At 33.3% G+C, this 23757-nt stretch overlaps 1 protein-coding gene, 1 non-coding gene and 1 pseudogene across 2 annotated transcripts; all 3 read left to right on the forward strand.

The window, feature by feature from the left end:
- Nucleotides 1-9740: 9740 nt before the first annotated feature.
- On the forward strand, nt 9741-9813 carry TRNAF-GAA (transfer RNA phenylalanine (anticodon GAA)). Its single transcript has one exon. It is a non-coding gene; the product is annotated as a tRNA-Phe (tRNA).
- A 756-nt stretch (nt 9814-10569) lies between these two features.
- LOC139858953 (chlorophyll a-b binding protein 3, chloroplastic-like) lies at nt 10570-12117 on the forward strand. The gene is made up of 3 exons (XM_071847779.1): nt 10570-10681; nt 10773-11138; nt 12104-12117. The coding sequence occupies exons 1-3, from the start codon at nt 10570-10572 to the stop codon at nt 12115-12117; spliced, it is 492 nt and encodes a 163-aa protein (XP_071703880.1).
- Nucleotides 12118-17557: 5440 nt separating this feature from the next.
- LOC139858954 (caffeic acid 3-O-methyltransferase-like) lies at nt 17558-19279 on the forward strand (annotated as a pseudogene).
- Nucleotides 19280-23757: the final 4478 nt, after the last annotated feature.

Here is a 23757-nt window from a genome sequence, read left to right on the forward strand (position 1 = left end):
CACACACGAAGCAATATATCTAAACCAAACAAATCACAGATGAGGTCGATTGTTAACATCTATTTGTAATCACATGTGATTGAAACCACAAAGTGATTGGTAATGCAGAATCACAAGTGATTGGTAATGCAGAATCACAAGTGATGGCATTTGTTAACATCTAAGTAATTTCAACAACAACAAAACTACATGTTAACATCTAATAGCGACTTTCAAGTGATTTCATTGTATAATCACAAGTGATTGAAACCATAGAAATTACAATCTGCTGATAAATATTGTATACAAAAAACCCTAAATGTTACATTAAAACAAAAACAATCACATGTGATGGCATTTGGTAACATCTAAATGATACAACCAACTGATTTTCGTAAAAATCACAGGTGATTAAAAACCCTAACAAATACATTATGATGAAAAAATTGTATACTGATTTTTCAACAACAACAAATGCAACTCATATATTGATAAATAATACACATACAATGATCACAAACAAATCACATGTGATTTGAGAAACAACAAACGAAGCATATATCACTAAAACCCTAAAAAAATTAAAAAAAAAAAAAAAACAAAGGAATAGAACAAACACTTGATTGATTATTCAATAAAACATAGTAAAATTACCCGTAGCTTTGACCGGAGCTTGTTTTTCAGCCTTAGTTTGCTTTTTAGCCGAAGAAGGTTTTTTAGTCGAAGAAGATTTTGAAATCGAAGAATCCTTTGATTTCGCCATTGATGATAGATCAATTACCGATGAATGTTATAAGCTAATGAATTGATTTGATTGTTGATGGCGATTTAGATGATCGTGTTAGAAGAGAAACCCTAGAATGGCGATTGAGAATGAGAGAGTGAACGAGTAGAATGAGAAGAGTGGAATGAGGAATGAACGAGGGTTTGAGTGTAGGTGTAAAAAAATATGCAGTGAATGGACGAAAATGCCCCTCCACCCAAAATTACATATATTTAATCAAGTTAATCTCAGCCATTGATGAGCATCAATCTAAGGGCTGAAATTAATTCCCTCAAACCCAAGATAAAACTTGGACTCAAATGAATATCCTTCAGATCTTAATATATTAATCTCAGTTTCGTATATCGAATCTGTTTAAGTTTGTAGGAAAGTTGCATACGAAACTGAAATAATTATACATATTATCACAAACATAATAATCAGATAGAAAATATGTATAATACATACTCATATTAAGAACTAAAAGATAAGAATGATCTAATCGAATAAACGATGATAGAATGAACCGGGCTTGTGTTTAACACAATTCCCTTAAACAGATTTGACGTCTGTTCCCAGGGTACACCGGTCCGAAGCAGCGTACTGCCGGACTTAACCAATTGCCTGAAAGGAAACCAGAACGGGAAGACCTTGTTGCGGCTAGGAGGAAACTCTAGTCATATAAGAATGCTTATATGATTTTTAATGTCCCTTTATTCAAAGCATAAGTCCTTTATTTATAGTGAAGACCATAGCCTTAGGTTTGTTCCCACAACCGAGTGGGACAAAATACTAAAACTTCTAAATTTTGCACCAAACTAGGAACTTTGATATTCGATATATCATTCACATTTAAACCGTTTTGGACACTCTTTAACTCATATTAAAACCTTCGTCAGGGACAACAAAACTCACTAAATAGTTACAATTATATGTTACTCGAACGTATAATTATTTTTGTCCAAATTTTGGAGAAAACATAAATTTTTATCAAGTTTTTCCAACATATTTGTATAACGACGGATCCACTGAAGGACAACTGTGTCATACACAGTTGTCTCCGGTCACCATAATTCTTTTCTAATGTATGCATATGTATTTGTACAAGTGTCATGAGAAATCCCGATTGTGACATTTCCAATCATGATCGATATTTCTGGAAAATCGCACACATGTCATTTTAAAAAATTTCTTGAAGGCCACAAAACGTCATATTCAATTGTAAAAGGGGATGATTCTTACACACACTTTTTTGATCCTCACACCTATTTTAACCTTTTACTCTTCTAATAATACTCAATTAGTGTGTGAGGATCAAAAAAGTGTGTGTGAGAATCATCCCCCATTGTAAAAACGTATTATTGTATTCAATTTTAAGATATTACTGAGTAAAATTTAGTTGGGCCAACTTAAATATGCTTAAATGTATAAGCTTATTTAATATTTTTTATTTTAAATATAATATAATTATAAATTATAAATCTATTTTATTTTATCATATATGTAGTAATATCTTTATGTTAGTTAAAAGATTTAAAATTTTTTATTTGGTGCTAAGAAGTTAAAATTTCAATAATGATGATAGTCAATGTTCAGTCTTGGCTTGGTCTTAAAGCATTAGTGATAAAAATATATGACGCTGATATAATATTTAAAAAAGTTTAGTTTTTAACGTCACATTAGTAAAGTACTAGTTGTGTGCCGTCGCGCTTCGCTGCGGGCTTTGAGCGACTACGAAGCTGACATTTAAGAATAAAGTTTTTTTATAAATTAGTCACGATTTAGTTATCCCGTTTATGGTATTCGGTTTTAACAATGAGAAGGTCGAATGTGAGCCAATTTGATAGTGACATGAAATGACACAGCTTAGAATGTTTAGGAATAATAAAAGTAAAAAAAAAGTAATATAGGTTACATTTTTTGTGAGAAAAAATAGTGTAAAAAAAATCGAGACAGCGTTGTTGTGCGGGTCTTTAGGAAAAGTTGTAGGGCAAGTAAGGGGATGTAAAAAAAAAAAATCTCTATAGCGTAGAAGTATCCCTTGTGGGTACAACTTTTAAAGGTCAATGTACAAGTGTTTAAAGCTTTGAAGGGGGTACTATTCATCAATAATAGTACCCCAACTTTTTCTAGTAGTATATATTGATAACTAGTAAGTGGCCGTTGGCCCACTTCGTTGGGCCAGAAAATTTGCTACTAAACGAAGTTTGTTAAAAAAAAAAAAGTACTGTAGCGATTTTACTCTAGCGGGTACTTTAGCGGTACTGTTCATTGCTGTCAGCCGTTATATATATTGATAGTTAGTGATAATATGAATATGAATATGAATATGAATTATTAACGTTTTTTTTTAACAATATTAGTAAGTGTTATTTACATAACTAAAAAAGTTGGAATACAATTGAAATTGAAATTGTATTTGTATTAGTATTTATTTAAAGATAATAAAAAAGGTACGACGTAAACCATGGTCCCTCCTAAATCCATTCACCCAAACTCCTGGTTTCTGCCTAACAAACAGACCCTTGTTTTTTCATTCCAACTGCCTAATCTTATTCCTATATATTTTGCTTTAACTCATGCTTCTTCTCTAAATAAGCACAACCCACTTTTTATTACCAAATTATTTAAGGAAGCTTAGTATCCAACTATCCATTGGTTGTTTATTTATTTAATATCATTGTACGTTCATATACATAAAAAAATGTGTAGTGGTGGTGACCATGGAGAATGTAAATATCGAGCCGCGTTCGATGCGGTTCAGATGAAAAAGCAGCAACAGATGTCGTTGGCAAATGCTACTGGACGACCTTCGGATGAGTTGAAACCGGAAAAAAGAGATCAGAAGAGAATTAGGGAACTTGAGAAGGCTGAAAATGTACTTCACTTGATTCTGTGGGGACCTAAGTGATAATACATTTGTTTATCATCTTAAAATAAGGGTTTAGTTTTGGATATATATATATATATATATATATATATATATATATATATATATATATATATATATATATATATATATATATAATAATAATAATAATCTCTTATAAAAGACAATTGTAATGACATCATTAAAATGCCTAAACAAATCAAGAAATAAGTTAATCTTCCACGTGTCTTTTTTTAAATTTATGTGGTGATGTCATTATTAAAATTAATTATCATTAAAATTAAAATTACAATTAATAATTAGGAGATGATACTCACACACCAGTTTTTGATCCATACAAATCTAATTTACTAATATGTTCTTATTTACAATAATAGTGGTTCAACTCCCAAGATAAATGTGAGGATATAATTGTAAGTTTTATGGTAAAAAGTGTAGCGACCCCGTTAAATCGTCAATTGACGGCGTCGACTACTTAGGTCCCGTTGCGTGGTCATAGGTCTTTAACGTGACGTTTGACCAAAGATATGTCGCATTCCTTTCATAAAATAAAGATTGTTTCAAAGTTTATAAGAATTGTTCATCCAAAAGTTACGTTACAAAGTTATAGTTACATGTGAAACCTATGCGACACAGTTTTAAAGAAAGTCAAAAGACGCTCCATGAAATGCATGTATACTCGACATCCAATGCAAGTATCAAATAATGAGCGGAAGCATGTTTCACATAGCGTTCAAAGACCTGAGAAAAACATAGAAATCTGTTAACGAACCACAAGATTTGCAACATTGATAAAATAGTAGTACATTCTAAAAGTTAATATTCACGAGCACCCAATTATCAAGGCTTAACATTCCGTCCGTTGAACCCCATTAATAGTGCTAGAACAACACTGTTTCTCGAAAATATATTTCATCTGTGGACGGTAGCGAACCGTCCGAGATGAGGGTTTGTCAAACCCATATGGCCATACAACATAAGTTCACGCCTACACTTACACACTGCAAGAGTAACTAATGATAATCGAATTGAGGATTTTGTTCTAAACTCGTATGTAGAATGTTTGTTTTCATGTACTTGTGTTCACTTAGTTAAAAGAAGCGTTTATGTTTTCTCATCCCAAAAGTAAGTTCAAAGAGTAAAAAGTGGGACTATGATCTCACCTTGAGTGCAAGAGTAATAAAGTACTTCAACAAGTAACGCGTGCAAAGACAAAGCTAGTCTTGACCTAAACATATAGGTTGTATCAATAACGGTAAACACGATAGGTCAAAGATGTTCAATTAGTCTTATGGCTCGTTACGACTCGATTATGAAGCATGTGAATCAATTTGTCAAGTTTCATGCAATATACAAGTAAAGAATCATGTTAGAAAGATTGCATAATCATTTGGTCAAGTTTGACAAAAAGTCAAACTTTGGTCGGTCAAAGTCAACGAAAAAGTCAACACGTTCGGGTCGGGTCCCGAACTATTTTTTTGAGGTTTTTATTCATATATAAGCATGTTAGAACAAGTCTCATGTGAATCGGAGGTCCATAGCGTGCCAAACATTTTTCTTATTTTGACCAAGGAGGTCAGAACCTGGACACGGCTTATACCGCGCCGCGGCCCACAATTGTCGCGCCGCAACAATACACGGGAGCTGGTACCTGGCCAGTTTCAAATGTTCAAGTCTTGATCCAAAATTCGTTTTAGTACAAAATGCAAACCGTAAACATTTAGAACTCTCACCTTATATCGTTGGAAAACTCTTTTGACAAGAAACACAACTAAACACGTTTCATCAAACAAAAAACATCATTTCCAATAACCGATTTCTCGTCAAGTGATCATTTAAAGTCCATTTTCAAAGTTTCAAGTTCTTGAAATGCATTACTTGATTCGGGAATCCAATCCACACGTGTGATATGCCGTTTCGAAGGTAATTACTCATGCAATACAACTAAACACTTACTAACAACATTTCATGGCATTCAAAGTATCAAAAGTTCATTTCAAGTTCATCAAACCCTAATCAAAATTCACAAAATCACTAATCATGTATTTGAAGTTTTACAAATCAACCTACACATCAAAATGAAGCTAGTGATACTAGTAACACAATTAAAACATGAACTTTAACAATTTAACAACATTTAATCTTCCAAAATCAAAGATTAAGCAAACCCATTTTCAAGTTCATGCTAGTTACTCCAAAACAACAAATCGAGCATACAAGTCATATATTCATGTTAGACTTGAGCCATAGACACTAATTAACAACTTTATAATTCAAAAACATCAAGAACACAAAATCTAGTGATTTTAGAAAGTTACCCAAACGAGATGAAATTGGTATCAAGTCGAAGAGAATGAAGAGAGGATTCCAAATATGTAATTTGTTTTGATGTTAGCCTCCAAATCCGAAATTAGATGATGAATCTTGTTTGAGTTCTTGAGAGAAAAATGGAAGTATGAAAAGAGAGAAAGAGAGAAAATGAGAGGAGGAGGTTGAAGGTTTGACTAGTTGACCTAGTCAAATCTTTGGCCTCTTTGCAAGTTTAGTCCCTCTAGTTCGGGTGCGGGTGCGTGAATTAACCAAACGAATTATTTTGAATTACACGAGAGTACGAGAGATGTTATAATCCAATAACGAAAATATTTTAAGAATGTTAGCTAATGGAGGATACGAATCGAGATACTGAGGATATTATTATTAAAATAAAAAGACGGGCGTTAAAATAATTTAACGGAAAAATGCGAGATGTTACAAAAAATGTGTATGGATCAAAAACTGGTGTGTGAGTATCACCTCTCTCAGTAATTTCATTAAAGTTACTTTAAACACTTGGCAGACTTCTTTCCATTCAAAAGGACTCATTTTACGTTTTAAAATTTATTAATAATTAATAATTATTAATTATTAAATTTAAAATCAAATATTAAAACAATTCCTCCTTTATAGGCGTCGGTTAATTAAAAGACAGATAAAAAGGATACCGAAGCCGTAAAAAGATACGCGCCCCCCCCCCCCCAGTTCAAATCAATCCGTTCATATTTACTAACCTAAACTCTCATCTCCACCACCATCCTCTAAACCATATCTATTCAATTACTTCTGTTTTTTGCTCTTACTCGATGTAAGTTGAGAAATACGATTACATTTCAGAGATTGACAATGTCAAAGGCTCATGGAAATTGGAAGTTAGGGTTCTTAGCATTTGGAAGACGGTGTACGAACTGCAAATGATCGTCATGGATGAAAAGGTACGGAGTATATGTTATTGTATGCTTTTTTTTATTTGTTTTCATATTTTTGTTTGTTTCACCAACAGTCTTGATGCAGTAACATGGTTAAGAAAATGATTTGTGGCAGTGGCTGCAAGATATTTAAATGTTGAGCCGAAATAAGAAGATTTTTGACTACGATTTTGAATTGATATGAACCGTTGTGATGTGTTTAACAAGATCATGGATCTGTTTCTAAGTAATTGAGAGCATATTGTGTTCAAAGTAATTGAGAGCATAGCCATATCTTTGTTTTTGTTTTTTGTTTTTTTTTTTTTTGCTTTATTCTAATTAATATAAGTTACACTTAACCTTTTTTGTTGGATTTGATCTGATTTTTGGTGGCGGTTTTTAAACAGGAAACATGAACATATGAAGTGGGTCACACGCTTGAATGGAGATTTTGTTATTTGTTTAATATATACTAATACTAATTAGCTGTTCAACTATTTTAAACCCGAATTTTTCTATATTTAGAATCATGATGAAAAGTTTATGCTTTAGAGATGATGATGAAGATGATCGAAAACTTATTAATAGCCGTTAAAGTTAAAGGTAACTATCGCATATCTCTCTATGTTCTTATATTCTTACAACTTATTTGTTTTAATCTTTTTTCTTTTTCGAGTTTAGGTTTGTGATTATCTTGGGTCAACAAAGTAGAACAAAAGATATAAACTTTAAGTTGTCTTCTTAAAATAGGTCAACGTATGGGCCATTGAACATTACTTCTAACATTGCTTTTCATTTTGATCATTTGTTATGAGTCTGTATTGCATGCATATTGATTGTTTGAAGAAACGCCAAAGTAGCTGATTTTGGACTTGCTACTAGAATCTTAGAAGAGCTATGTGACTACAAGAGTGATGGTGAGATTTGGGTTAGTATGTGACTACATTCCGATGAGTTTCCTTTCCGTTGAGTAACTATTTCATTGGTATATTAGAGCAATTTGAACCTACATTTACAATTATCAAATTTGTTTGCTGTAATGATATTTATAGTTGATGTTAGAGTTTTATATTGTTGGTTTATTCAAAACTATGATTTTATTTTCCTTTATTTGGAATTCAATACTATATACATTACAATTTATAATTTCATTATTATAGAAAATTTAAAACTATAAGTCTTAAAAATAGTGATGGATGTAGTGGCGTTTTAGTCATATGAAGTTTTCAAGATGGACTAATCCTTATGAATTCTAAAAGCTCAAATGGGTAAAAATATTCTTAAATTTTATATACACTTTTTGAATTTAGTTTAGAATAGATTTAGTTTAAATATACAATTTTGACCCATAATCTGTTTTTAGAATCCAAAAACAATTTAGAAAAGCAGTTCTGATAATGACCCAAAATAAAAAATTTGTTACGGGTTGATTCATTTGATTAAAAATTTGAATTCTTAACTGCTATTCTTTCTTCAGGTATTGAACATGGCATGTGTTGTATGTATGCGTGCAGTTTATATTAAAATGATGTTGGGGTGATATGTGATTGTTATGGTATATTAAAATGATGTTGGGGTGATATGTGATTGTTATGGTAGTTTGGTCACGTTTGTGATGTGAGAATATTTTGGTTAGGACATGTTGATTTTTCAAAGTTTTGGGTGGACATGTTGTGATTTGCTTGAATTTTCAGTATTTATGCAGTTTGACCAAATTCGTGGTTTTGGTCACTTTGAAAATTATAGTTTGATCAAGAGTGATAGTTGGGGTCTGAAGATGGGAGAGATAGAAAGATCCGAAGAGAAGACGTAAAGACTTACATAGATGTTTTGTTCTATATCACATATGTGTCCCTCTTCGACGGATTTATTATTGATATAAGAAATGACATTCTATATTTGTTTCTTCTTAGATTCATGTATAATTTGTTCGAATCTCTTTACCATCTTCTAAATTCATATCATCAGGTCAATTGCTACTTACTTCGACTTGAAAGTTGCACCTGAAATTGGATTTATTACAAAAAATTACTAATATTGCAACTCGGTGACATTTTATCTTACATAAATTTTTTTTTTTTATCAAACCCGTGTAATCACGGATCATTAACTAGTATATATATATATATATATATATACCAATGAAATTAAAATATAAATATATTGCTAATGTTTGATATTTTATTGTTCACTAGTATATCATACTTTTATTAAGGATATATATAAAATAAATAAGATATATTTTTTAAATTAAGCCTTAGAGTTTTCATCGTATTAATTATTATATTAAATATTGAATTAGCTATTAATATAATAATATGTATGTATAGTCAAGGTTGAAAAAGACGCGAGACGGGGCCGAAACGGTAGCGACCTCAAAACATTGCAACAGAAAAAACGGGGCCGAGACCGGGTCGAAACGGATGTTGACTAATGTTGACTTTTATATATATAAATATATATTTATATATATTTTAGAGCTAAAAAACTTTCGTTGACAATTTTGTACCTATAATTGCTATTAGTGTTAATATAATACAAAATGTAATACTAAACTAAGTCAATTTTGATTGATTTGACCGACTTATGACCGATTTTAACAGAATTTCTGACTTCTGACCGGCGTTGACCCAATTTTTCCTGCATTTGACCTGACTTTTGACCGTTGACCGGCTTATAAGAAAACGGGACGGGGTCGAAACGGTTTAGTCACCAAAACGCCGCAACGAGCGTCGCAACGGACGCAACGGACGCCGTTTACAACAGTGTGTATAGTACTACTTAATAGTAATAGTAATTTGTAAAATAATTCTCAAAAATATCTTAGTGACAAAAATAAGATATAATAATACCATATTATGAAATTTTGGTAATATTAAAGCGTGCTGCGGGGATAGCTCAGTTGGGAGAGCGTCAGACTGAAGATCTGAAGGTCAGGTGTTCGATCCACCTTCACCGCATTTTATTGTCTTTTTAAGCTTAAAAGAGCTCCTGAGTCCTGAATTATTTACTTTTATAAAGACAAATCTTTGTTCTTTGAATAATAAAGCACAGGATAAAATATAGATAGAAAAAGAGCTGCTGAATTATTACTTTTATAAAGACAAATCTTTGATTTTTTATGATAAATACTAAAGCACAGAAATACAGGATAAAATATAGATATAGATAGAAAGAATATGAAATGGAGATATGAGAATATTTTGGAGTGAACTGATTGGTTCATCTGAAATTGCTATTTTTCACCAAACCACAATACAATATGAACCACAAATATGCATATTCAATATGCCTATACACACCGCATTTTATTGTCTTTTTAAGCTTAAAAGAGCTCCTGAGTCCTGAATTATTTACTTTTATAAAGACAAATCTTTGTTCTTTGAATAATAAAGCACAGGATAAAATATAGATAGAAAAAGAGCTGCTGAATTATTACTTTTATAAAGACAAATCTTTGATTTTTTATGATAAATACTAAAGCACAGGAATACAGGATAAAATATAGATATAGATAGAAAGAATATGAAATGGAGATATGAGAATATTTTGGAGTGAACTGATTGGTTCATCTGAAATTGCTATTTTTCACCAAACCACAATACAATATGAACCACGAATATGCATATTCAATATGCCTATACATACTGCCCATTTGCACACCTTCATTCTCAAACTCTTTGAAGAAGCTTCCATATCTATCAATAATAACATCCATGGCTGCAACTTCTGGTAGCTCCATCACTGTGGTTAAAGCCACACCATTCTTGGGTCAAACCAGAAGCTCCAATGTCAACTCACTTAGAGATTCTGTTACTATAGTCAATGGCAAGTTCACAATGGTATTAATCTATCTTTCTCTATATAAAGATACATTTATTTTGAATCAACTTGTCACACTTATTCGTTTGGTTCAAAGCCGGAGCCCAAATCTTCTCAGAAGGTGGACTAGACTACTTGGGTAACCCCAACTTAGTCCATGCCCAAAGCATATTAGCAGTGCTCGGTTTTCAAGTGATCCTAATGGGCCTCGTCGAAGGGTTCCGCATTCATGGACTTGAGGGTGTTGGAGATGGTAACAACCTTTACCCGGGAGGTCAATACTTTGACCCGTTGGGGCTTGCGGATGACCCGACAACCTTTGCAGAGTTGAAAGTGAAAGAAATCAAGAATGGAAGACTAGCAATGTTTTTAATGTTTGGATTCTTTGTGCAAGCAATTGTAACAGGGAAAGGACCATTAGAGAACCTTTTGGACCATTTGGACAACCCTGTGGCTAGGGATGGCAATGGTCACCCGATTCGGTGGATATCCATCCGATCCACCCGTTTCGTGATGGATATGGATAAACTTAAATGGATATGGATACGGATATGGATGAACCTAAATGGATACGGATATGGATGAAAATTTTCATCCATGGATATATCCATTTACACCCGAAATACATATACAAATACATATATATAGATATATGCTTACGTATTTACCATTACTAATTCATTTACCGTTATATTTACATTTTGCTTTCAATCTTATAATCAAAATAATCAAATAACTATGATGTATTATAATAAAACACGCATATATCTAACAAAATAATCATACAAATTACATATTTAATTTTTCATAATCTATTTTTAATAGTAAATTTAATAAATTGTGTTCTATCTTCGACGAAGATTACATTTTCTTTTGGATAGACTTTAATTATATCATGCTATATTTATTTCTGCTATACAACGTTTTTATTTCTATCGCATATTAGAAAATAATATAACATTATTTGAATATCCAATGGATATCCATTAATCCGCTTAATCCATTAGATATGGATATGGATGGATGACCTGAAATTAAATGGATATGGATATGGATGAATAAAAACTAAATGGATATGGATATGGATACGGTATCACCCGATCCATATCCGATCCATTGCTATCCCTACTTGTGGCTAACAATGCATGGGTCTATGCTACCAAGTTTGTGCCTGGTGCTTAAGTTATGTGACCATTATTCTTGTAAATTATGAGTTGGGATGTGATATGTGTAAATTAATTATCATTGCTATATATATTAAATTGGCTGTGTACTTGTGTTGCCTAAACTCTAAGGTGTAGACTAAACTGATCATCAAGGCAAAATGACTAAAAATCACATGTACTTAAATTCTAATTTTTTTTTTTTATTTACAATAATCACATTTACAATATTCATTTCAACTCTAATGTGTTTTGAAAAATTTAGTGTTAGAACTTTGACTATTTTATAATAAAAAGGACATCCTCATTTTCATTATGATTTTCTTCTGGTAAATCAAACATTGGTGAACCAAATTTATGATAATTACATTGGTGTGAGGATTTCGTCTAGCTTGACACTAGACTCGGAATTGATGTATCAGATTGTAACTCGGAGTAGGTGATGTATCAAATTGTAACTCGGAGTTGATCTCCTCACATTGTAAAACTTTAATCTGATAATTACATTGGCATGAGGATTTCGTCTAGCTTGACTAGACTCCAAACTCTAATCATAATGTGTAATTTGTTTGTGAAAGGGTGTTTTTCCTGGACTTGCCCAGGGCACAAGATTACACAAGACCGGCCCTGCATACGGTAGAATGATGAACCGGCTATTAGTTTAATAAAGTGATCGGAAGTTTACGATGATACGAGTTCCATAATTAATGGAGTAACTAACTCTTACAAAACGCCCTTAAAAATCGACTAACCTAAATGCCTTTACAAATCGCAAAAGTCACTTGTGGATTTGTGAGTAGCCTAATCTTTGGTCATGATGGAAAAAATTTAGGTCGCGATCAGAAATTTTGTGGTGGTGGCCCGATTTTTTGCTTGTGACTACGTAAAATTTTCGGCTTCCACCATAAAATTTTCGATCAAGACTAGAAATTTTTCGATCATGATTAAAAAAAATTTGATCATAAGCACTAGCCATAACGTTTACCATTGTGCCCGAAAAAAATAGTCACGTTACAGTTATCTTATTAAAATATACATAAAAATGACTCCAAGTCACCACTTAGAGTGAGTGATGTAAAAAGCATCCTAGATTAGATTAATTCGGATTTTTATGACCTCTTATATAAATTTTTATCACTTAAAACATATTTACTGTGTCGCAAAAAGGAAAGAAAAATGAAATTAATCCCATCATTAGAGATTCCGGTAAACTGCCTTCAAAGTTTGAAGTTCAAAATTCAAACTCAAAATCAATGGCTGTAATTAAGCTGAAGAGACTAAAAAAGGTCATTCAATACCAGAAGCCCATTCTGCTCTGCCCAGCCCAGCCCAGCCCAGCCCAGCCCAGCCCAGCCCATCCCGGCCCAGTCTATCCAGACTAGCCGATTAGTTGCATCCAGATTTGAAGTTTAAAGATAGGGTTTCAAACCTTTTCACGCTTTCGAACCCTTTTCTCCTGTAATAATGGCGAAGAACAGGAAGAGGAGTAAGAAAACTGGTTCAACGGCTATGAACACCGATGAAACCACCGTTATTTCACCTCAAGGTATGTTATGTATCTATTTATATCTACACATGTACATAAATACAATTTGTTTACGAGTGCGTTGTTTCTCACATGTTTACAACTAATCAGTTAATTGCTTAATTTTAATTTATGTAGTAATTAATGAATTCTCACTTGCAGTTACAGCGATGGATACTTCAGAAACTGTTGCTTCTACTCGGTCTCAAATTAGCAGGTCAGAAATTAACATTAGGTTCTCTATGAGTTTACTGATGATTTGATATAAAGTCGGAAACCATTATATATAGCCGAACAGTAATAAATGGTACTAGCATTCAACAGCATCTGCATCTACCATGGAACTTAAAGTTGAAAATTTCGAAATTTGCACACAATAGCCCTGATGCTGAAAGTGTGGTTATGCCTTTCTAAGTTTTATTATCATTGATCAAATGGCACATGTTTGATAACGTCTACTTGCTTTGTCATCATGTTTGATGTTATCTGCCGAGTTCATTTGATCCTTGACAATTTATTAGTATGATATGGTTATCAAGAATCATACCTCTAAAAAAACATAACCAATTCGCATCTCATAATCACAATGCAGTTCATGTTTATTCTCAAAAATCTACCTTGTTTTTGGGAGGGCTCTCGAATTTTACTAACCAGGACACCATCAAACACACTTTTGGCAAATTTGGGTCAATTGAAGGAGTAGCCTGGAAACAGAATAGGAACTTTGCATTTGTAAAGTTTCAAAATATAAACCAAGCTACAAGAGTCATTAAAGAGATGGATGGCAAATTGCTTAATGGTCGCTATTTGGCAGTAGGTTATGCCAAAAAAGAGCTAAACACTAAAATCATACCAAAGTTTGCAGCTAAGCAGCCCTCCTTTGTAGTTCAACAGCCAAAAGGGCTGAATCTCACAAACCCTACGATGCCAGTAATCAATTTGTCGGTTAACCAAGATCTCACTGATCGTATTCACTTGACTGCTCTTATAGTCGACAAGATCCCCATCAAGGCTTTAAAGTTATTTGAATGGTTAAACAGCAGATCTATCGCCATTGTCTCGGTTTCAACTTGGGGATCCTATGGATACATTGTTTGTTGTAAAGATGCAGAAAGCTTCAAGAGAATGACAAGAGGACCTACTAACAACGATTTGGAATTTATTCAAGTTATCCCAATGGTTAATTACCAGAATAAATTTTCTAGAATCGTAAAGCTTGCAATCAAAGGGATTCCCTTTAATTGCTGCTCCTCCAATTGCACCATCGAAGCAGCTAGAGTGTTTGGAAGGGTTCTACACATTGATACTTTGTCACACAATCTTCAACGTCCTACGTCCTGATGTCTTGCAAGCTCTAATTGAAACCGATGTATCGGATCCTATTAATCAATTGGTTCAGGCTAAACTAGATAATATCAACATTGGTAAAGTTTGGGTTGAAGAGGTAATCGAAGAGGAGTTTATGGAAACGGTAAACGCCGTCATCATCAACGAATACAATCAATTGCTACAGGACGCGGTTAATCTTTCCAAAGAACAAAACTCCGGCATTCAAGCTGCTTCTCCTGCACCGGAAGTCCAACCGTTTGTTAATGAAGCTCTGTTGGAAGAGGGGGAGATGGACGTTACAGATTTGAATTTTAACTTTCAAACACCTCAAAAGTTAAATGGTCCACAATCGGTTAAAATGCCAAGAGTGATCCATAACTCTATAGAAAAGGTGTCTAAAGCTGTGAAACAACAAAAAGCAAAGTATGATGAATTCAGAAGTACAGAAGGGGAGATAAAGATGTCTCTTTTCAAGACAAAAAGCATGGGGCTTGATATTGACAATGTGGCAAAAAGTGATAAGTCACTATCAGCACCCAACTCCCCATTGCAACGTGGAAATTTTAGTTTCAACTTAAATGACTACCCTACCCTCTCCTCTAATTCACCAAATAACTCTCCATCTTCCAATGCTCATGTGATTTTTCCTCCTGGTCAACCAGTCGTTTACCTCAATAGTAAAGTCCTCAAGTCCAATTCAAAAAGATCAATGTATTAATCTTGGTCCTCTTGGATGCAAGGAATCATGTGAAAAGATTAAAGCCAGGTGTGTTTCTGATTATTCCAATAAGGCCACTGATATTCCATCTAATGTGTGCAAAGATAAGTGATAGAGGTAAAAACAAAGTTAATGAATGGGTCGATCAGGTTCCAAATCTCTCCAATATGTTTGACACCGAAAGTGAAATTAACCATGTGGTTGGAGATGGATCTAAGTTGAAATTTAACAAAAACAATTGAAATCCTTTTGGAGGTAAAAAGCTTTCTTTCAAAGAAGGATTGGCCAATTTTGGGGTTATGATGCAAGATATGGCCGATGATGACGTTCCAAGCAACAATACAAAACCATGATGATCGCCTCGTGGAATACCCGTGGCCTCGCTAATAAGTCAAGAGGTCAAATGGTGGATTCCTTAGTCAATCGTTTTCAAATTCAATTTCTAGGCGTGTTCCCTACTCTGTTCGAAGCTTGCTCTCACCCACTTGATATGGTTAGTCAATTCTTTTGTTCTTCTCGGGTTCAACATCAATTTGTTGTGGTTTGGGATTTTCACTTAATTAGGCCACTGTCCTTGTTTAATTCGATCAATCTTCAAGATATTTTGCTTCTGTCATCTTCTGTTAATATCGACGAAGGGGCTGAAGATAAGCTGCTTTGGTCAGCCTCGACAGTAGGTGAATTCTCGGTGTCCGATGCGTATTCTCGTTAAAGACGTCCTCATCAAAAGGCATATTTTGCCTTCGTCACTTTAAAATTTATGTATTTGGTGTTTGGAGGAAGTCGAAACGGTCAATCATCTTTTGTTGCATTCTTCAAAGTTTTGGAAGTTGATCGGTCCCGCGACTATTTGGGCAATTTGGTCGGCAAGAAAAGACTTTATTTTCAACGGGATGTTCATGTGTCCTTCGGTTTTGGTTCGCAACGTCAAGCTTAAGACCTTCCTTTGTGCAACTAATCTTAGGTTATGCAATGGTTTCACTCTTATGTATGGGATCATAATCCGTCTTTATTATGTTCTAGTTTACTTACAAGTTGTAACTTTCAATATGGCTGAGTTTCACTCTGTCATTGTATTCTCTTTATCTTCATTGTTTTGATGAAGATCGTTCAATTAATACAATCCTTTTTTCGCCTTAAAAAAAAACAGCGTCTGCATCTACCATGGAACTTTAATTGAAAATTCTGAAATTTGCACACAATAGCCCTGATGCTGAAAGTGTGGTTATGCCTTTCCAAGTTTTATTATCATTGATCAAATGGCACATGTTTGATAACGTCTACTTGCTTTATCATCATATTTGATGTTATCTACCGAGTTCATTTGATCCTTGACAATTTATTAGTATGATATGGTTATCAAGAATCATACTTCTATCCGAATTGATCTTAATTTTAAACTTTCATATCCTGTTAAACTTTCGTCTTTTTCTTTTACTTGTCATACGTCTTTTATCATCTTTATAAAGGACTTATGTATGTAAACTTATGTCCATCTATTTGTCTGAACAGAAAGGTGAAGAAAGGAGTACAAATGAAGCGAACTAAATATATTAGAAAGCAAAAGGCCATCGCAAAAGCTGTCTCTCAAAATGAAAAGTCTGCAACGAAGGTTGAGAAGAACGAAAGCAAGACATTGAGAACCAAGTCTGCAAAAAACCTTTATGACTGAATGGAATATTAAACTAGTTTTCCGAGCTGTAGAAGTTATTAAGTTAGTGACAGTTAGAAGGCAACATTTTTGTTTTTGTTGTGTTGAATGACTGTTTCATGTGTCTAAAATCAAACATTTTTGTTCTGTTACAAATATTAAGCAAGTTGGACTGTTGGAGTAATTGTTTATTAGTAGAAAATCAAAATGAAGTGTTAATCTTAAAAGAAGAGCCACCCACCGGCCTGGCAGAAAGTCAGGGATAACTAACATGAACTGTAATTACGATGTATCGGAATCACATTTCCATGTTTTCTAAATTGTACTTGTATATAATATAATATGATGTTTATGGAAAAAAAAAAAAAAAAAAAAAAAAAAAATCAACTAACCATTAATGGTGTACATATAACAATAAGCAATGGATCCTTCCAAATATTAAGTCACCATTGAAAGCTAAAGTAAGTATTTAGCATTGAACATGAGTTGTTCAACAATGGGGTCATCAAAAAAGGAAGATAAGATGTGTAAAGAAGAAGAAGGGTTACTAAGGGTGAGTCAAATAAATGGGGGAATACTTGTTCCGATGGTGATTAAAACCGCGGTTGAACTTGATCTGTTGGAGATAATGGCAAAGAAACCAGGTGGTCAATTCTCTTGTTATGATCTTGCTTCTAGTCTCTCTAAACAATCCCCTGAAACCCCTGTTTTAATTGAACGTATTCTCCAGTTTCTTGCTAGTCAATCGATTCTTACATCGAATGTTGTAACTGATGAAGATGGAAAACTGTATCAAGTTATATGGCATGAATGAGGTTTCCAATTACTTTGTCCAAAATGAAGATGGGACATCTTTGGCTTCATCACTTATTGTTTGCTACGATATAGTAGTTGTCGATTGTTGGTGAGTACTTAGACGTTATCCATCCATCTTCTATATATCTTGCTATTTGCATTACCACCATTTTACTTATGATTATTTATTCAATTTAGGGTCGTCTCAACAATTTACAAGGCACTGGGCAAAAATAATAATTCGCCTTTATACACGAAAAATTTCGTTAATACATATAAAAAGATAATACTAAAAAAAGTTCTCGAGACAGCCGTATCAAAGTGTTTTATTCCCAGAAGCTTCTAGTTTTTATTAAGTTTATTTGACAATTTTTATTTAATTTACTTAACTACTTTGCGAAAACTATATATGTATTCAAAGTTTCGGGCTCTCCTGAACATTTATGCCATGGGCGGTTGACCATCTTGGCCATACCCGAAGACGCCTATGATTTAATTATATTTATAAATTATATATATAGGTATCATATGAAAGATGCAATAGTTGAGGGTGGGATCCCATTTGAAAGGGCCCATGGGATGAGTCTATTTGAATACTGTGCAAAAGACAAGAGTTTTGGTGAGAAATTCAACACGAGCATGTATAACCATACGATGATAGTGATGAAGATCATTCATGACAAGTACTAAGGATTTGAAGGAGCAAAACAGTTAGTTGATGTAGGTGGTGATTAGGAGCTAACCTTCAGCTTATTGTTTCCAAGTATCCTAACATTAAGGGAAATAGGGAATCAATTTTGACCTACCCCACGTCATCAAAGATGCACCTCCATTTCCAGGTATTCAATTCAACTAATTCGCGCAGACTTTTTTATTTATTTAAATATTGGTCTATATGTACGTTATTTTCTATAGGTGTGAAGCATGTTGGAGGTGATATGTTTAAGTGTTTCGGAAGGTGATGTTATTTTCATGAAGGTTAGTACATTATAAGGTTAATTAGCATCTTATAATATACGAGTAGTAAATTATACTCGGTAACGATATAGTTTACTCTATAATATAATATAATATACGATACGATGAATTTTGTTTTTATTAGTGGATACTTCACGATTGGAATGACATCTATTGCATCAAGCTTCTAAAGAACTGTTGGACAGCGCTACAAGACGGTGGGAAGGTGGTAGTGGTGGAAGCAATATTGCGTGACCATGAAAATGATTATAGCGGTAGTATTGATGATCAAGTTTATAAGAATACTATCGCCCTTGATATGTTTACGATGATGGTTACTCCTGGTGGTATAGAGCGATCTCTAAATGAATACAACACTTTAACCAAACAAGCAGAGTTCACTTCCATGGAAATCATTTGCACGATTTCAAATTTTCGTATCATGGAATTTTACAAGAATGCTTAATTGACTTGATGGAATTTGAATTTCAAAGGGACCTCATTTGAGTTTCGTTTTCATGTTTAATAAGAGTGAAAATCAGTTCTTGAAAATAAGTTCCATATACCAACTTAGTGTAAAATTGTTTTATGCATTGATTTAATTATTAATGAGAGTATCTTATTAGATAAGTTTCATTTTTATTAGTGTTAAATGACAATAATTACAACAATGATTTAAAAAAGGATTTTGCTAACGTATGTCACGGGGTATACGTTAAGGTGCATTTAATGCACTCGAAATTTCCTTAATTATTAGAATTTGTATTTAAAACTTATTAATTTAATTTAATAATTACCATTTATATACGTTTATTAATTAAAAATCCTGATAATTAAAGAAATTTCAAGTAATGCAACTTAACGTATGACCTGTGGTGAGGATACGTTACCCTTTCCAAAATTGGAAATAAATTACACAGAAATCCAAATGACATTAGTCAACCACTTGCTTCGGTATAAAAAATGACCGCTAAAAATTCCAAAAGAATTTTAACGCCAACAAAAAAGCTTCATTTTCATCAACAATTTCCGCGTCTCAATTTTGCTCCCTCGAGTCGATTCTAGGCTGTAATAAATTATATTTTCTCAAAAGTTTGTTGCATATAAACCCTAACTTTGTAACAAACCAACTTTTGTATACACATATATAGTTATATTTACATACATAGCTAGGGTTTATTGATCGTAATCACAACTGTTAATGGCGTCTTCTTTTTCTTCTTTATTATCAAAATCATCTTGCTCTCAATGTCAGAATTCAACTTCCAATTGCTTCAAAAACGGCTGGAGACTTCGTGATGGCGAACACGCTCACCTCTGCTACCGTTGCGCGTAAGTTTAACGGTTCGATTTTGTTACTGATGGTTACAATTACATTGTGTGATTACAACTGCATGGCTTGCAATTGCGGGCTAAGTTCCACATGTAACAAGTTTCCGAGGGATCTTGATGTTATAATTATGCTATTCAAGTGTTTGATCTAAAATATGTAATTACGTTAGGTTTTGTTAGTGTAATTACCCTCACTTTTTTGTGATTTTCTTGGATCATACGTCTTATGGAGTGTTTGGATGTGCATTTTGCAAGTGATTATTGCAACTTTACAAATGCTTCACTGTTTTTGATTATTGATCCTAATAAATTCGGAATTTGAAGTCTAATCATATCTATCGAAACACTTAAAAGTCACACCAATCGGTTTAAATGTACATCCAAACACCTGTTGTTGTAAATCCTAGAAGTAAGCCTAGCCGCGCATTTGATAGAGGTTGTTGAATTTGATGATGCTTAACAATTCATGTATACTAAGTTTGTGATTATATCAAAACATTTCTTGTTTTTGCCTAAATGTTTACTGCAGAGAAGAACTATGGATATGCGTTTCATAAACTTAAGTTTTGTTGACTTATCAGAAGTTAGTCTTAAGTACGTCTTTTTTTGTCAATGTAGATGTGTTTATGAGGAGGGCAGTTTCTGTGAAAAGTTTCATTCAACCGATACTGGTTGGAGAGACTGTGAATCATGTCGAAAGGTGCGTTATAAAGAGCATGTATATGTAAGAATGCATAGTCTACTCACAAATTCTTGTAAACTTACTCGTTGTTCCACTTTAATTTGCAGTTGGTCCATTGTGGATGTGTCGTGTCATTCGATCAATATTGTCTTCTGGATTTTGGTGGGGTGATATGCAGAGAATGTTCGAAGAAGAGTCTCGTTCTGGTATGGCGGAGTTCGCTTTTAATTACCTAGTATAATATGTTGATATTCTATTACCAGAATTGAAAAACTAATGCTGTAAAAGTTTAAACGTTATACGTACGAAATCCTCGCTATGCACGTGAATTTCAAACAGATCGAAAAGATGAGTCGGATGTTGTCAAGAGAGTAGAGAGCATAGATCGAACATATCTTAGCACCAAACCTGTTTTCAATCCTTTGTTTGAAAAAATACCGAGTACTACAGACGCTGATGTTAGGTCACGTCATATTGTGATTCCAAAGAAATTAGCTGAGGTGACACATAAAAGCATCTACATAATAGTTATGTTATCATTTTCATATATCCATATAGGATTGTATTTGATATACTGTACTGAAGATGCCTGGTTGCAATGACATTAACAAATATTCACAATTTAGCAGACTTTTTTCCCAAAAGTTTCTGAACCAAGAGGAATTATGATGAAATTTTTGGATATGGAAAGCAAAGAATTGGAGTTTTGTTTCAGATATTGGCCTACTAATCATGGTAGCAGAATATACATTTTAGAAGGGTTCAGAGATTTTTTGATTCCAAGGAAACTGCAAGCAGGAGATACAGGTAACTTTTACCATACTTGTGCATATACGCATTGTACACCTTAAGAGTTATCGTTTTGACCCATTTACTTAATGGACTTATTATGGTTTAATTCATATCCAACGGGCCAAACTATGAAAATCAAGAAATTTAGATGAAAAGGGTCAAATGTGTCGAAGAGGTCAATCGTCACGAAATATGTGTTTTAAATGCGTGAACCAAGTTATGTTATTAATATAATTGCATTATTGCTATTATAATAGTATATATAAGTTTTGTAGTGATAGTTGACAAACTAATTATTTTACATTTTTCTTTTTCTAAATTGAACAAATAGTATTTCAGAAATCAAACCTGACTCTACCCATTTCTAATAAACCTGTCTTAACCAGTAATCTGTCTGGTACACGCGCATGCACATAATATGGGTGCATGTTACATAGCTTTAAACTTTTCTAAAGAAGGTGCGATCGATATTAATCTACATTTTTGATGTATAGTTAAGTTGGTCGATTTCTTTTCGACACAAACGTTCGTTAATAATTGCAACTGCTTTGTAATATATTTCTTTTCAGTGTCATTTTATCAAGTGGAACCGGGGAGAATGATTGCAATTGGATATAAGAAAACTTCTGTTGTATAACCACCTCATAAGGTATGACATACAACCACGGGCGGTTTTATTTAGGGGCAAGCGGGGGCAGCCGCCTCCAGTGGATTTACAATTTTCAGTGTAAAATTTTTGGATTTTTCGACTTTGCCCCCGGTGGATTTTTTTTTTTTTTGCCTCAAAACTTACATATTTTGCCCCAAAACTTTCAGATTTTGCCCAAAAATCTCTAAATTTTACCCCAAAACCTTCAAATTTTGCCCACAAACCTTCAAATTTTGTTCACAAGCCTTCAAATTTTGCCCAAAAACCTCCATAATTTGCCTAAAAACCTCCATTTTTTACCCCAAAACCTCCATATTTTGCCCAAAAAATGGCTACTGTTTTAATTTTTTTTTGCCTCCAGTGAAAAAAAATCCTGGTACCGCCACTGCATACAACATTGTTTTAAATTTAGTGATGTAAAAAGGGAATGTGCTAACCACCTGATTATTTTATAATGTGAGTTATACTCTTTTTGCCATTGGGCTTAGACAACATGTATAGTTTTTAACGTTTATTATTCAGTATTGTGTGACCTGCTGTCATATATTATAAATATAGCTGATTAATGTGCCGATAACGATACTTTTATGGCTGAATGTTTTCTAAATTTTTGCAGACATCCACCTGATGCTATCTGTGAAACAAGTCCAGCAACAACCATCTATCTACAGTGAAGTAGTTAATTGCTACAGTTTTCAGCGCTTGCAAAAGTGTTTTTTTTTTTTTTTTTTTTTTATTGTTGTTGTCAACAGGAAATATTTTACACCTTGATAGTAGAGTGATTAGATCAAGGTAAACATATTATTAGAAACTATATTGGCAGAGAATATTTTTTTTGGATTTATAGAATATCTTGCTTGAAATACCTATCATCATGATGAGAATGAAAAACTTGGTTAAATCCAAGTATACCATAGTATAAGTATACAACTATGAGATTTGTATTTTTGATTGATGCAAAGTTGAATGTCACTAGTACGTGGATATTTTGTTCTACCAGATTCGAAAGCTAATTCCAATTGAAGTTAAGGTCACGTGTTTTGCTTTTGTAGGCCAAATAAATTTGTATTTCACACTTCATCAAGATGTGGTAACAACATAAGGTTTCATAACACGATCTAATGACGCATCTTGTCTAGAAAGCTAAAGAACCCAATAATACTCGGATGCACAATATATGTTACGGAGTACTTGTATTATTGTATTGTGATGCAAAGAATGTAAACGTCAAAATTTCCCCTAAATCGTGCATTTATGTAGATGACGAATTCTAGTAGCTTCGAATTTCTCAGTATCACAGTATGTAACATTTGCTAAATTATGTTGTTTATTGTCACTAACCATCTAAAGATGATTTAGATTGGCGGGCAAAATGCACATAACTAACCGTAAGAAATTATGGAAAAAGTTATGTCGTTGGGTTTAAGTTACATTTATTATTTTTTTATTTTTTTACTTTTTGCTAAAATAATGAATACAAGAAAAGGAA

Source organism: Rutidosis leptorrhynchoides, chromosome 7 (genome assembly GCF_046630445.1).
Source record: "Rutidosis leptorrhynchoides isolate AG116_Rl617_1_P2 chromosome 7, CSIRO_AGI_Rlap_v1, whole genome shotgun sequence".
NCBI lineage: Eukaryota > Viridiplantae > Streptophyta > Magnoliopsida > Asterales > Asteraceae > Rutidosis > Rutidosis leptorrhynchoides.

Coding starts and splice junctions, on each gene's coding strand:
- LOC139858953 (XM_071847779.1), top strand. CDS start 10,570: ATGGCTGCAACTTCTGGTAGCTCCATCACTGTGGTTAAAGCCACACCA. Junction 10,682..10,772: donor TTCTGTTACTATAGTCAATG/GCAAGTTCACAA, acceptor TTTGGTTCAAAG/CCGGAGCCCAAATCTTCTCA.